At 28.6% G+C, this 16,676-nt stretch overlaps 2 protein-coding genes across 8 annotated transcripts; one reads left to right on the forward strand and one right to left on the reverse strand.

The window, feature by feature from the left end:
• Positions 1–160: 160 nt before the first annotated feature.
• PGAP3 (Per1-like protein PGAP3) lies at positions 161–6,898 on the forward strand. Of its 6 annotated transcripts, none has more exons than XR_968414.3 (8): positions 161–1,341; positions 1,492–1,634; positions 1,803–1,955; positions 2,519–2,643; positions 2,817–2,950; positions 3,031–3,235; positions 3,466–3,613; positions 5,888–6,898. XR_968414.3 is itself a non-coding variant. In XM_011647559.3 (7 exons), exons 1-7 carry the CDS (start codon positions 1,206–1,208, stop codon positions 3,545–3,547), a joined length of 978 nt encoding a protein of 325 aa, XP_011645861.2. In that variant the 5' UTR covers positions 161–1,205; the 3' UTR covers positions 3,548–3,769. The 6 variants fall into 6 exon arrangements, 2 of the variants coding, with proteins under 2 accessions (XP_011645861.2, XP_011645862.2); XR_016140912.1 differs by lacking the exon at positions 5,888–6,898 and adding an exon at positions 4,286–4,393; XR_016140913.1 differs by having other exon boundaries at positions 1,201–1,341; positions 1,479–1,634.
• Positions 4,062–15,486, reverse strand: mew (multiple edematous wings). 2 transcript variants are annotated; one of them, XM_011647562.3, is made up of 18 exons: positions 15,067–15,486; positions 14,303–14,430; positions 13,917–13,961; positions 12,765–12,868; positions 12,569–12,696; positions 12,244–12,452; positions 11,821–12,025; positions 11,550–11,699; positions 11,319–11,460; positions 10,902–11,170; positions 10,596–10,824; positions 9,792–10,023; positions 8,890–9,286; positions 8,218–8,447; positions 7,503–7,729; positions 6,970–7,064; positions 6,303–6,432; positions 4,062–6,089 (listed from the first exon to the last, which is right to left on the reverse strand). In XM_011647562.3, the coding sequence occupies exons 1-18, from the start codon at positions 15,252–15,254 to the stop codon at positions 5,859–5,861; spliced, it is 3,339 nt and encodes a 1,112-aa protein (XP_011645864.2). In that variant the 5' UTR covers positions 15,255–15,486; the 3' UTR covers positions 4,062–5,858. The 2 variants fall into 2 exon arrangements, with proteins under 2 accessions (XP_011645864.2, XP_088939449.1); XM_089083323.1 differs by lacking the exon at positions 13,917–13,961.
• Between the last annotated feature and the right edge of the window lie 1,190 nt (positions 15,487–16,676).

The following is a 16,676-nucleotide window of genomic DNA, read 5'->3' on the forward strand; positions in this document are numbered from 1 at the left end:
GGTGCGTTCAGCGAACGCAACAGTTGTGCAACTGTTGGCGAAATGTTCACTGAACGCGTCTGATCAATGCGTATTCTCAACATTCAGTGAGCGGACGCCATTTTTCTGAACGATTTCAAATACGCTCAGTGAGTACAATGTGTTGTAAGCTTAGTGGGACTTACACTTTATTATGAAAATGGAGAATTTTTATCACTTTATCATGTAAGACTTACCTCTATAACTATTCTTGACATGCTAAAATGTTCTTTAAATACAATATTATTATACAATGGAATTATTCTTTCATAATAATTTTTATTTTTCCAATGTATACGACGTCTTGTATTAAAATTATTTAATAATTCATCTTGTATCTTCTTAAAAATATCTTATTACATTTCTTTATAATATTATCATCTAGCAAAGTCAGAAGTATGAAATTATTAGCAGCCATTATTAAATTAAAAGAAAGAACTGTGATTTCTGTGAATACGAATGGCACGACACAATAATGTGGGATATACCATTTTTAAATAAAGGTTGTGTTTTTGTGTACATACATATTGCGCATGTCAATAAATGTTTAGATCAGGAAACTGTTCACTGATCACTTTATGCTCAAAGAGCGTTCAGTTGTCCAACTGTTGTGTTCACTGAACGCAGTCAATTTAATATAGGGATAGCTCACTCCGATATACTATGGGTACAAGAGCTTACTATAAATGCTTTGAAGCATTTTTTGATTGGTGCATTAGTAAAATTCTTTGTTTTGATTGGACAATCAAACGCTTCGAAGCATTTGTAATGTTACATTGATGTTACATAGCCTATGTATGGGCTGATATCCGTTTGACCACGTCCCAATTGACCACTAGCCACTCACAGTGCTTGAACAGTGGAAAAATTCTAGGCATCGGCCCCTGCGAGTGGCTAGTGATCAATCGGAACGTGATCAAACGGATGTCACTCCTATGTATGCCATGGCCTTTACAATTTATTTTTAAATCGTGGCCTATGTTGCATCGCTAACCCCACAAGGAAGCCACGGCCATAAAAAAAAGGAATAGTAGTAGTAGTAGTAGTGCAGTTTATATTTTTTAAATGCACTTGTAATGCGATAACGAAGAGTTTACAGCGGTTTACGGAGATTCTGTTTGCCGCCAGTTTGCTTAGGTTATATTTTTTAGCAGGTTATATTTTTTAGTTTGACATCGAGTCACGATATGTCAAAGTCGATATGGGCTTTACTGTGCATTCTTCAAACTTGTTTCGTGGGAAATACGATTGGTTCGATAGGTGATAAATCGCAGATATATCATCAATGTTTAACGTTGTGTCGCAATAATAACTGCAAAGATGGTAATGATCAAGCTATGATTTTTTCCATTTATATTTTTTGAACAGAATATATATTTATAAAATTATCATTTCTTAATTATAGAGATTTAATGTTTGATAAATTATATTGTAGAATACAATAATATATTATATTGTAGAATAATATTGTAGATATAAGTTTTAAGCAACAGCCTTCCTTATCGCTAATTTTGCTGAATTGGTCCTGCAAGGAAGATTGCAGTTATATTTGTATGTGGAGGACTGTTGATTATTTTGTATCTCAGGGTTTGAAGATACCACAATTTCATGGAAAAGTAAGCAAAATATAATAGTTTTACATGACTTTGTTACAGTATATTATTTATGTATGTTTGTATCAATATCTATGTATATTATCTTATACTTATGTGTAATTACTTTAAACATCAAAACTATTTATATTTTTATTCACAAGAGAGCATAAATTATTTTTATTTTCATAGTGGCCATTCATTCGTCTGCTTGGATGTCAAGAACCTGCTTCAGTTTTATTTTCTATATTAAATTTTTATGCACATTGGATAATGTATCGGAAATTTAGAAGAAAGATAGATCGAGCTAATCCTATGTTTTACACTTGGATATATTTCAGTATCGTAAGTCTAATATTTTCATAATATTTGTAATCTAAATTATTTTTAATCTTACATGACTGTAATCTAAATTTGGCAAAATAGTTTTATCAATTTGGCATTGTAAATTAAAATTTCTTCCAACTGAAATGATAAAAATCATTATAAATATAAAATTTCATTTTTTTTAACATCATGTCATTTATTCAGTTATTAATTTACACCAATTATAAATCTATTTGAATTAAATTTCTTTCAAATTTAATAAAAATAGCGTTTAATATCTATTTTTATCTGTAAAATTTTCTAGAAAATTTTTTATTTTCAATCACTGACAATTTATTAACTATCGTTATTAACATGTTTTCGTTTAAAAAAATTTACTCCAAATTGACCAATAAATTCGTATGTAAAAAAAAAAAATAAATCTTTGATATTTTCTCTCATAATTGATGCATTTTCTCTAGTAAATTGCTTTTTATTTACTATAGTATTTATTGTCATTTGTCATTTAATTTATATTTTATCTTTGTATGTCTTCAGCGATCTTTGAATGAGCTGTTTAATAAAGTATAATTTTACTGTAGATATGCCTAAATGGATGGTTTTGGTCAATCATATTTCATTCACGAGACAGGCCATTTACAGAAGCTATGGATTATTCATGCGCATTTAGTATGGTACTTACACTTTTATACTGCATGCTCTTAAGGTAACGCGCGTATGTCTCGTCCTTGATAATTAATGTATTGGAGTATTTAAAATAGAATTAAGTATTTATTTTAGTTAATAAAATTAATTTTATAATATATTGATAAAATGTTGAAGTATTAATATTAATTTAATCTTTATTAATATTAAGTTTAATATTTAAATTTTATTTAGGATAATGAATAGAAAGAATAAAGCATTTATTATTATAACTTGCGGATATGTAAGCATTTTGTGCATACACTTATCGCATTTGTGGTCAGGCAGAATTAACTATGGTTATAATATGGTATTTAATGTAGCGATAGGTAAGCGATAGTGCGATAGCATAACTTCTGTATATCTTTAAAGGAAAATAATCATAAAACTGAACCATTTATGATTTTAGGATTGATAACTGTCGCGATAACGACATTGTGGTGGTATTTTAGCCGCGACAAGTTGCCTCACGTGTACTTACTTGCTTGGTTCAATATATTGACCATTTTTGTGACTACACTCGAATTGGCAGATTTTCCTCCTATTTTTTGGATATTTGATGCTCATTCCTTGTGGCACGCTAGTACGGTTCCTTTAACGATATTATTGTATAGGTAATTTTTGTGTATGCAGCAATTATAATTTTTATATGCGTAAATATAATTTTACGTTATATAATTGAATTAGGCGCGCGCGCGCGCGTGTGTGTGTGTGTGTGTGTGTGTGTGTGTATGTATATAAAACTTATAGTTCGAATTAAATTTTATTTTATGGCCGTTTATAATGTAATTATGAGGTATATTGTATTCTTATTTTTATCTTTTATTGTATTTTTATTTTACAGATTTATGATTACAGATTGCTACTATCTGAAAACATATCGCAATATGTCACTTCTAGATATCGATGATGGTCATAGGCAATGAAATTTTTTCGTAATGCTAGTACATAGCGCTAGTTTACATATTTCTTGGATGAATATTCGAGATAAGGTAAAGAAATATAACTACAAGTTTTAATACAGAATACGTCAGAAGTTCCGAATCAAAATGTTATAGTAAAAATAATTTTAAGTAAATAAGTATAAGTCTTAAGCGAAAACTGTTTCTTGGAATAAAAAATAAATAGTAGACTTACATTTTTTTTTACTTGATTCGAATTAAAAACTATAATAAATATATCTCTTCGATAAACCAAATTTCGTTGTTTCAAATTTTGAAATATCCTTTCATTATTATTTTCAAATTTCAAAAATTAAAAGAAAAAATTATGGTGTGTGTACACATACGCACATTAAGTTTTTCTTTATACTAGCATATATGCTACGTAAAATTACTGTAATGAATATATTCATTAAAATATTCATTTAAATATTCATTCAAAATATATTCATTTAAAACATAGGTATATAAGAAATATAAATAATGCTTTTGACTAATGTTTTAGAATAATAAAATTTTATTTCATCATTACTAATAAAATGCATTAAAATATATATGTCGAGTCTATTAGCTAAAATATACGAATATAAAATTTATCGCATGTAACAATATTGTAAAAAATTGTATAAGTAATAGTAAGAAATTACTACTACTAAATAATTAAAATGTTTTATTTATAATTATATATATAAAATTTTGTTATACTTTTATTTTCTTTTTTAGGACAATATAACAAACATTGGTAGAAAGATCGTAATATTATTAACTTATACAAAAAATTTGCATATTTAACAGTCCATTAAATATAAATATGATAAATACGACATTATATGTGTGCGAAATTTTTTCTTTTCATCTTATTTTCTATATAATACATCAAAACTCACATGTGCAGCGGAATGACTTTTGATCTTTATAAAATTATGATAAAAATTTATAAAGTATTAAGTATTTATATGGTAACTCATATCTCTCGATTACATATTTATAACAAATGCTCAAGTACTCGCATTAATTGCATACATTAGAGTTTTAATTTTCGAAAAATAATAGTTAAATATACGAAATTCTGAATTTAAATTTCTATTAATATCTCAAAGAATATTTAATAGTTATTCATTATTTCAAGTTTAATATATTTTGTATTCCTTTTGCCATATATCTTTGCTGAAGTTTGAAGTTTTGTCGAATATTCAATAATTAATCTTAATATATAATCGATAGAACGTATTCATTGAATAGATATTTCACGTAAATATTTTAAAAAATGTAATATAATAAAATGAAAAATAGTCCTATTGTGAAAACATAGTAATGCATTTAAACTATCGCAATGGATTTGAATGTATGCGAGATCGTTATATATTTTATGCTGCCATTTTAATAATTTATAGACGTTTAAATCGTTGTAAGAAAAAAAAATTGTCCTTTGCAAATAAAATAAGTATGAACGTATCATATATAAACATATACAAAGAAATTAATATAATATCAGCGACGAGAAAAATTTTTATTAAAAATTTAATTCATTTCTTTCATCATTCATATTAAAACACATGTTTATATAATGATACGAATAAAATATGAATAAACTGATAATAGTTATATATCCTCTATTCGATTAAAAAATGGATATTTCATTGCATATTAGATGTTAAATGTCTCAACAATTATCGAATATTTTTTGATGTAACATGTTTGTATTATATTTGTTTATTTATTCATTCAAAATAAGAATTGTTTCCTAAAATATTTTTACAATATATGAAAAAAATTACAAAAAAATGCCTTCATAAACTTATTTAACGCGGAATATATTCATTATTCTCGGAATTTACAATCTCATTCTTTTTTTATATAAAGATACAATATGAAATCTGATGCTATTTTTCAATTATTGCTTCGTGTGTTGCCTAATTCTTTGTTATAGAGAGTTATGATTTGTAACTGTCCAAATACAATACGCGTTTTTCTTTCTAAAGAACAATAAATGTTGAGACATTTACGACGCTTGTGCATATATACATATAATTTGAATACGTCTTCGAGAAAGATTTATGCACATGCGCATAAAGTATATTTAATATAACAATATCACAAACTATTTTATCAATCTTGTATTTACTTGTGCATACAAAATATGCATTTTAAACTTGGGCAGTATATAATCAGAAATGAATCGCGTGCATAAATATTTATGTTATATCTTTTTTCTCTCTTTTCATCATAAGTACTTAGTCTTAAGTAATCATGACAATTTAGTATGTTTCTATATGTATATATTTCGATTTTATGCTTAATGTTTAAATAATGCTTCATTTTCAGGATTATCATCTCTGTGCTTTTCGAGATTTCCAGATAAAGTTGGATCCGGCCGTCGCCTTTTGAAGAAGCCTACTTTCCTCAATAATAATGTAAGGAGAATAAAGAGTAACATACCCGCTACTGCGGCCACTATATATATCCACACTGGGACGGGCTCAGCTTCTTGTTGATCCAATAGATCTGGATAAGCGATTGTCTCAGCCTGTATAATATGAAATAATTGTAAAATAATTTTTATCCTACGTGTTGAATGTTTCTTATATATGTGTTTTCTAAATTTGTAAAAATGTAAAATTGGAATTTTCTTATCTTACTTAGGAATACAGTTATCAATTAATTTTTATAATACAACAGTCATATGATATACCAAACGTAAGTCTCCGAATAGATATCGTACATACAAAAGTACACTTACAATTGCGTAATCATCCTTTAAGTTTTCTTGTTGTATCACAATGTTCGAGGGTATCACTATCCTAGCGTTAGAGCCTATTTTAACCATATCTACTTTTGGGTAGTCTTCGACTAAAGTAGAATTCCAAAGTCTGAAATAAGTTATATCTTTAAACATTATAAGATGCTTTACAATTTTGAAATTAATATTTTATGGCTGTATATTAGCCAACAGTCAATAATAGAAAAATGTTGAAAAGAACTTTTTATTTCGTTGTTTGAGAAAGAGAAACAGATTTATATAAACAGATTTTTATGTTTTAAAGTATTATTCGAATGATGATATACATACAACAAAATTCTTTAGTGTCCGCTGTACATGTTTCATGGCGGATATATTTTAAGGATTTGTTATCAATGTATATTATGATTTTAAAACATGTCTCAATATGTTCTATGTATAAAGATACTTGGAACGTATTAATTTATTATAACTTAGAAAATGAAGCTTAAAAATTTGTATTAATGTAACTCTATTTCCTATTTCGAATTTTAATTTTATATCTTAAAATAGTAATAAAAATTATGTTATATATTATAATTAATAAATCAAATTGTGATATCTCTCTCTCTTCCCCCTCCCTCCTCTCTTTCTCTGATATGGCATCATCGCAATGAATTTTTATTACCTCGCTTTAACTGTTATAATGGCTTCTTGTTTCCTCTGTAAATTATATATATAACATATAATGTCAAAACATTTTGCTGTGCCAGCTTTGCAATTCTGTAATGTAAGATCCTTCCATTAATACTTCTTCATTAAAACTCTTATACTATTCTATAATCTTATATCTTATATTTTATATCTATCCTATACAGAATAAGCAGAATTCAGCAGGAACAGAAAAAAAATTTAGATTTCAAAAATGTAAGAATGACGTAACTCTATTTAAAGAATAAGATTAATGAAAGATATTTCCTTTGTCCACGATTTTTAATATAGATTTTCTCGAGAATGAAGGCTGAATAAAATAATTTTATTCCACAAATCAAGTTTATTTTTATATGTGATGAATGAAATCATTATCTTTGCAATGTGTAACGGATCACTCTGTATAGGAATTTAATCACAAATTCCATATTTAATCTCAAAATCTTGATTACGCTTTGATTGTGAATTGTTTAATTAAATAATGATTTACCATTAATAACGATTACCTACCATTGCAACAACACGATGACGATGTCCGTCCTTGTCGATAATCGTTCGCGTATTTACAACTTTCTCCGTATCTCGAGTTATTCTTATATGGTTAGTATAATTGAAAAAATTTGTCGGAGTTAAAGGTTGCATAATGCTATCAATATCGTCCAAGTTGACATTATCTTGAAGTTTTAATGGATTTACCACATGTCCTGATGGCAATATACATTCGCCATCTCCTAAAGCTAAAACATTTATAAATGTTTAATAATATACAAAATATATATGTTAAATATATCATAAGCTTACTTTATATTTTACAATAGTTTCAAGTTTAACTAATTGCTTAATTCTAATAATATGATATACTACTCAAAATTTTATGTGATAAAAGACGACATATTAATATTAAAATTTAATATTAATATTAAATTGTTAAATTATTTTCTTTTAATATCGCAATTATGTTATTTAATTCTGTTTATACTTATTTTCTCTTACTCATTTTGATTTAGTTATTCTTTTAAAAATAATCTTTAAGCGTTCTACAAATGATATAGTTTGAGCTTCCCGATAAAATTTCTTTTATATTATATTCAGATGAGCTCAACATTTTGAGAAATTCGAGACTTTACGAGAATAATTAATAATTCATCTTAATATCTAAATTTTATAAGTTTATTGGCAATCGGAGGAATAAAAAATTTATGCATTTTTGTTTTTTTCATATTACTTTGGATAGTCGGCATCTCTTCCATGTATAGCAGCCATTTGCCATGCGCTTTGTCGTTTGCGACTTCGTAAGGCCATGAAATGCGCACTTCGACTGTACTGACTTTCCATGGGCCTTCATTGAACACTTCATAAATATGTGACACTTTTGGTCCTACTTCATTCAGATGTTTTATCGCAGATTCTCCAACTACTGGACCACCGTAAAAGGCCCATTGAGTTTTCGCACTTCTATAAAAATAAACATATATTTCAATATTAGTATAATATGTAATAAAATATAAATAAATTTATTTAATTAAATCAAATGGTCATATGAGCACATATTGATTATATTTTTATGACGATGATAAATACGATTTTATACGATGATAAATGCAACGTAGTATGCGAAAAATAATATAATAAATATGTATTAAAATTAGATAATTTTGGCAAATTAATGAATTATGCGTAAATACTCCGCACATACATGTACGCACCTCGTGCGTACGTGTGTATCCGTACGCGCGCGTGTATAAAATGACAGAATTTCTCAATACAAAAAATATAAAAAGCTTTAAAATCTAGAACAAATTAATCTTCGTTCAATGATCTGTGAGAGAAAATTGCTGTAATATGTTATCCTATCACGGACGATCACACGTTAAGATATAATGTAAGATGTAATTACCCTTTGATCGAGAGTTCGGCGCGTTTTAACACAGTAGCTTGCAGCACTGTAGGTTGCTTCTCTTTGATTTCTTTCGATGTGGAATTTGCAAAGATCGTGAAATTCAATTGCGACTCGTTATCCTCGAGGCCCTTGGGATCGAATCTCACTTGTATGTCCACTGTTTTATCTTTTTTGAACGGATTGCCAATAGAGCACGATACCATAGTGGCATTGTACAGATTGCAGATCACAGAATCGTTGCTCTTACTGGCGATATAGTTCAAACTTTGTGAGTGAATGATAAATAATTGAGCCTCGTATGCAGACTCGCCAATGTTTACCACATTCACTTCGACAACTATCTCTTCTCTTTCTCCCAAGAGCAGCTCGTAAAAGTCTGGTTTTATGGAGGAAGCTAGTACGTAAGAAGTAAAAGATTGATTGGAAAGTCTTCTTCATTAAAGTTTTTCTTTTTTTTATTAATAAACTTGATTTGTGTATAATAAATTTTGTTTAACGTAACAAAATATACAAAGTATCTATAGTAAAGCCTTATACATTTTATTACAAAAGCAAACGTTTCTATTTTAAATCCCTCTTATTTTCATTTAAATATCAAAGTCGTGTTTTAATTATTCATATGAGATTTTTATTAGACACATGTGGCCTAATGGCAAATGTAAAATAGTAGGGAGAACAGTATGAAAAGTCGAGTTTACAGAGATCGAGCTAACTGAGAGTGGAATAAAGGTAACAATATAGATGTTAAGAATTGAATATAGATGTGAAGAATTATTTCTCAATGAGCATTATATATTTAAAATTATGAAGGTGTAAATGTGCGTACGCATGCGTGTGTGTGTGTGTGTGTAAAATTATTTGATTCTAAATTTTTTACACAAGACAGAAACAACACTTACCAGACAAATTCAGCTTGGTTACCACTTGCAAATCACTTTCGCAGATATCGTTGTTTCCACAGTCTTTCTGAAAAACAGCTTCGAATACGCGCGCGGCTTCTTGTTGATTAAGTATTGGATAATTTTTCATATCGGGCAAAGGAGCTCCTTCCAGAGGCATGACTGGTTCTTCTTGTATCAATGAATAATTCAGACGAAATTTAATAGGAGTTTGAATGTCGCGCGTATTTTCCTATTAGATATCGATATAATAAATAAACATCTTCACAAAGAGAGCACAAGTAAGATTTTGACAAATCAAATAGGAATTTAATAAAATTATTCAATCCGTAATTCAATAAGAAAATTCATAGAAAAAGTAAGTTAAGAAGCAAAGAAAATTATATATATAAATATTATATAATTTTGTATATAAATATTCAAATATATCTCTAATAGATTTTTATTCTTTTTTCTTCATCTGAATACTATCATCTAAATACCAACAAGCATGATATCATTCATCTACTTTTACTTATTAACATTAGTATTATATAATATTATCGTGACCAATCCATGATATGATTCAATGGTTACTAGCATGACGATTATCCCGTGGCCATATTTAATTATATTAAAATTGTGATACTATTAATAATCTTCTAATAGCTTTTGAAAATTACATATAAAGAAATTATTGATATTAATAAATACTTTTGTTATATTAATATATAAACATATAAAAAATATGATATGTATGCCAAAAATATCGTGATTATACTAGAAAAGTAATGTAACACAACATATGAAATTTTTTAACTTTACCTTCAAATAAACAATCTCCTTTTGGCAGTGTACCAGCTTTGTGCCATATAAAGTAACTGTTCGATTAACATAATGAGGACGTGCATTATTGTTGGCATTAAACCAAACCCTTGAGAATTTCTTAGTTCCGGTATAAGTTTCCGCTTCGATGTAGTAGTTTAATCTCAAATTTTGCATAGAGTCTTCCTTCGCTAATGATTCTGTTTTACAGCAAGCCTCAAAGGAGAAACTGTAAAGAGTTTTACACATATACACCTATATAAGTTTTTACTATATGTTTTAAATTTCGTATAGAATTACTATTACCATGTAAGGTTTGAATCTGGATCGGCTAAACATCCAATTTTGTTGGGATCAATAGGCTCTATTGTATCCTGATATACCCCATCCTTCTTTGTATAGCGTATATAAGTAGATATATCAATTATTTTTTTAGAACGAAGAAGTACGACTGCATCATTCTCATACGCTCCGATCAACAGATCCGAATAACCATTTTCGTCCATATCAATTCCGCCGCTTAGTGAGTAACCAAATGTTTTCAATGGCGTAGGCATATCTTCGGCATGAATGATCTATTAAATGACAACGTAACAAAATGAAAAATTGCATAAACAAAATAAATGAAGTATTGGTAAGTATAGGCAAGATATGCAATAAATAAAAAAAAATTACATAAACGGAAAAACTAAAGCAATAAGAAATATGAAAAAAATTTGATACCTGCGATGGTGTTTTAATTATACCATTTTTGGAGCCTAGATATATATAAACTGTCCCTTTTCCCTCATACGGAGCGCCAATTGCAATATCTTCGAATCCATCCTTATTCAAATCGCCCAAATTTGTTAATGCAAATCCAAATCTAATTAATCGTTAATGTATCATTACCAAGGTTTTTAATATCCCGCATAAAATCATAAATAAAACTTGATATAAGAGAATATGATAAACCTTGATTCCTCATGACCAACGAGCTTGATTGGAGAACACTTTTCGTCGTCTTTAACAGTCCTACATATATCTAACATTGTATAAATATAGACAGCTCCACCTTCTGCTTTATTGAAATAAAATGGTGCTGCTACGATTAAATCAGTTACCCTAAAACGCGATAACTGTTAAAATACATAAGTAAAAAAATATGAAAAAATGAACAAGGTAAAAATTTATACGATAAATTCGTAATAAATATTAGTAAAATATGTATCAAGTGTTCTTTTACTTGTCTCCGTTTATGTCGGCTGATGTGATTTCGTATCCATAGCTTGAGGCGAATTGTTCGCCATCCAAAATAAGAGCAACATCCATGTCCGGTTTAAAATCACGTCTGGTAAACAAAATTACTTGACCTGTACCATTAGAACGGGGTGCACCTGCTGCGTAAGCCAAATCCTTGCCAAAGAAATTTCCAACAGCCACAGACATCCCTGTAACATCAAATGTAAATTAAATAAAGGTTTATATGATGTAATATCAATGTAAATTAAAAAATCAACAATTTAATAGCAAAATTTGAAAGAAAAGAAAATGGACGATATTTTGTAAAATCATATCAATCATCAAACGATAAAACGTGCTTGTAACAAAAATATTTTAAATAAAATTTATCAAGAAAATATAGTTGGTTTATCTTACGATTACATACCGAGATAGCTATATTTATTTACAGGTGAAAAGTCTTGCATCGGCGCATTGTAAACTGTATTGTCCCTACTTAAAAATTCATCGGAAATAGTGAATAAATACAGGGTCCCTCGCCATGTATGAGGACCTGGAGTACCAATAACTACACGATCTTCAGCAGTTAAGAGACCGCTAGTTCCAGCTTGACAGTAACCAAATTGTTCGTGGGCTCTGAAAAAATTGAGTTTTACAAAAAATGCAGCGTTAGTTGAAATTTGTTGTTGAAACAGACATTGTTAATTAGAAGTAGTAAAATATTCAGAAATCAGGCAATTTGCTTATATTACTTATTAGTAGGCTTTCCAGAACATGGTTTCTTTAGATCATCATATTTTAAATCTTGCGATAATATGTAACATTGACCTTGACCCCATTGTGAATCGGCTGTTTTAACAATATGCCGATGCGCGCATACCTGGCAATAAGAGTAGTCGAAATTGATGATTGATTTTATGATTGTCCACAATTTTTCTTTTTACTTACCATAACTTTACCTCCTACTCCTTGACTACGCACAGTAACTCCTAACCATTGATTATCTTTTATTTCATCATTTCCCGGTGGTATCAAATCATCTGATTCTAAATCTAAAAAAAATTTTACAGATCCGATAATCGTTCACAATTATAAAAAAAGTTGAGTGTAAAGTTAAAAAATTCTCTTTTAATTTAAATTTAATTATAAATTTTATATATATTTTAATTGTACATTATAATTCGTAATCATTCGTAGTCTCATATCATATAGAGTAAAGATCGAATGATTTATCATTATTATGTATATATATATATATATATATATATATATATATATATATATAATATTCAGTCTTCATTCATATTCATAAAATATTCAGTTTCAGTCTTAAAACAAACAAATTTAAAGATATGAAAATTAAAGCAGTAAACAAATAAGAAACTGTAAGGAATAAAAACAATGTAAAAGTATATATTATTAAGATCACATCAAATAATATATTTATTATAATACCTATATAATATTAAAATAACAATTTTGCAAGACAGCAATAATAAATTAACAAATTAATAGCAGGAAATCTAATTTTTATTAATTTATTTATTTATTAATTACAAATTAGTAAATCACGACATTCGAAGAAATATAATAGATGCAAAGAAATGTAATAATTTCTTTAAATTATTATCTTATTACAATTTGGGCAAATAATTACAAATTATTTTCGTGCTAACTTCATGATGTATTGATCGTGCATAATCGAATTTGGATAGATAAAAAAAAACACTTTATGGTAATTGCAAGATAATACAGAGAAATGAAAATGATGTTAGTAAAAGCAGAAATGTCAGTTCATGTCTACTGTATAAAAGTGCTATGAACAATTATATAATGTTAATTGCTTATATTTTTACAGAATATTTTGTTTCCATTCCATTTCGTTATTTTGAAGAGTAATTTTTGATGCAGAATAATTAATGGATAATTGAGATTAATTTTTTACATCGCATGCTTTCTCATCTTTCAAATATATATGTAATATCCTTTCGTCTAGAAAACATTGACATATGCAATCTGTATGGCAAATCGCTGGTAAAAATCTTCAAACTCTTCATTCAATTCATTCTGCAAGACTTTTACTGAAGTTTATACACTTACTTGAATCGTACGATTCGTATGGTCTGTTTAATAGACCATCGTCCACTGGTTTACCAAAACATGATTCAACAAAAAAGCATTTTATTATATAGAGTATGAAATAAAATATCAAATGATGAATACATAAATTGGATTAAGTAACAGTACATTGGATTAAGTAAAAATTCTAGTAAAGATTATACAATTTCTATAAAAAAGGTATGCCTGATTCAATTTTAACATTCAAACATCAAACAGAATTTAATGGAGAGCATAACAATAATTTAATTTATAAAGTATTATAAATTAAATTATTACATTTTTACAAACAGTATTATAAGTACATTTTTAATTATCACAATAGTACAATTAACAGAATAAAGGAATAACATAAGCATGAGACATACTCATCCGTCCATCTGTAATAACTTGAGTACAATCCCTTGTATATGTACTTAATGGACACTGCCATAATGCTCCTGATCTATTTGTACCTGGTTGTCGATTTTGATCCAACGGTGCACCAATTAGCATCCTATTGAAAGAGAGAAACCAAGTTTCCTAGATGTATGCCTTGTGCACAAAAATAAGTAGTTATAACATGAAATTAATATCAGTAGCCTACATATAATAACAGCATGATTATAAATTTTTCAGCGATAAGTAGTGAGACATAGATTAAAGGCATTAAAGGGAAAAAAATAACATTTTTGTATTCCGTAATATTAAATTTGGAAAGATCAAAGAGACACTATTTTACTTATTTTTTTTTTTTTTAGATAAGACTACTTATAACTTTGGATAACTTTAGATAAGATTATACTTTTTATGATTATACTTTTATATTAAGGATTATGGCACATAAAAAACCTAAGCAATTAAACTTAAGCAGTAAGCTAATTAGTCAATCACAATCGAAAACGTAATTCTTTTATGTGCCAGGATCCTGATTACAGCAGATGTTCTTGGTGCAATAGAATCTAAAATAATTCCAAGTTCATTTATTAAGAGATTAACAAATTAAGAAAAAATAATTTTTTTTCTTATTAAATTGTAGTAAGTTGCTTAAAATTAACACGTTTAATGTTCTTTATATGTTCGATAATAATTACAATGCGTCTTTGTACAATGTATAGAGAGAGATATATAAAGTGTAAAAAGTAATGCTCACCAACTCGTCGATTTGGATAACACGTGACTATCAACTTCTACATGTTCGGCTACGGAGTAACCAAAATATGAGCCCGGTAAGCCCTTTTTGACAATAGGTATTCGTGGCTCTAAATTAAAGGCATGAATGATACACGCACTCAAAGCAGCGACTGTCCACAGCAACGCGTTCATTTTCACCGTTTTCATTTCGCCGATAAATATCAAAGGACTTTTCGAGTCGCTTTTGATTCTACTCAATTTTCCGTACTATCTCACTTTATCGCATGTCTCTCTTTTTCGTTGTTACCAGTCTCGTCACCATCAGCTACTCCAAGCCACAAGTACTCCTCTCACATATTCCTTCTACATTTTTGAAAACATACACTACCCACCCACGCATCGGGCAGGCGTACTCTCACGAAGATTTCGCACAATCTGGGGTGCGATCCACTTGATGCTACAAATGCTTTAAAGTATTTTTCAATTGGTCAATTCATAATATTTTTATTCCGATTGGTTAATCAAATACTTCCAAGTATTTGTAACAGCAAATGGATCGCATCCATAGCTGCGTATACATAACATCATTTGAACCAATGAGCATGTCATGTTGATCATTGTGCGACTTTATGCTAGACTTTCATTGGTCCAGACGGTCTTAGGCTGGTGTTCCATGGCGCGGAAATCCACAGCGGAACGGAACGCGCGAATCAATCACAATAAAAGAACGAACAGAATGAACGAGTTTTCTTTTGATTTTTTCGCTGTGATTGGTTTGCGCGTTCCGTTCCGCTGTGGATTTCCGCGCCATGGGACATCAGCCTTATGCATCAGCCATATGCAGCTATGTCGTGTTTTATGCATTTTGTGTGCGATGACCTTAGGACTATACATGTAATGATACAAAGAATTTACTCTAGTTTTTAAGAAATATTCAAAATTCTCTAATAAAAAATGTTTCATGTATTAATATATATTTATAAGTTGTATGCTATTAATAAAATAATTATGAAATAACATGTTGTTGATACGTCGTTGTGGAAAACTGAGTTTTGTAATGTTATTTACAAAAGAATAAAACATGTCACTCATCCATCTTATCGATCGAGAAAGAACGATGAGTCTCGGAATACTAGAGAGACCGCCGATGGCGCCTGATGGAACTTTAGAAACAATGGCGTCTTAAATTTATATTTCGGTCCATTTCACGATTCTTACATATTTAATTATAATTAACTGGATAACTCTCAAATCTTTTTAATGACTTTTCATAATTCTTTATAGAAACGATTCCATGATAAGAATTTTGTGTATAATTTAATCCGGTTAATTCGGCCAAATACACGGAATTAAAATAATCAATTGATCATAATTAACTGGCCGACTCATAAAACTTTTCACTTTGCACTTTATACGAAATAAGAACGTTTTAAAATAATGATTTTTTCAATCAGATCTTTTGTCCGGCCAAGTACGAATACGAATAATATAAGTCGTAAGAAATTAGCCAGTCACAATAAAATGTGGAAAAAATAATTGATTGAGATTGATCTTCTCGTTATCCGTCTTCTATCTACGATAGAAAAATAAGCTTTAAATCGTCAAAGGAATTGACCAAACAAATCGATT

The sequence above is a fragment of the Pogonomyrmex barbatus genome, unplaced genomic scaffold (genome assembly GCF_055798465.1).
Source record: "Pogonomyrmex barbatus isolate J1 unplaced genomic scaffold, ASM5579846v1 scaffold7, whole genome shotgun sequence".
NCBI classification, from domain to species: Eukaryota; Metazoa; Arthropoda; class Insecta; order Hymenoptera; family Formicidae; genus Pogonomyrmex; species Pogonomyrmex barbatus.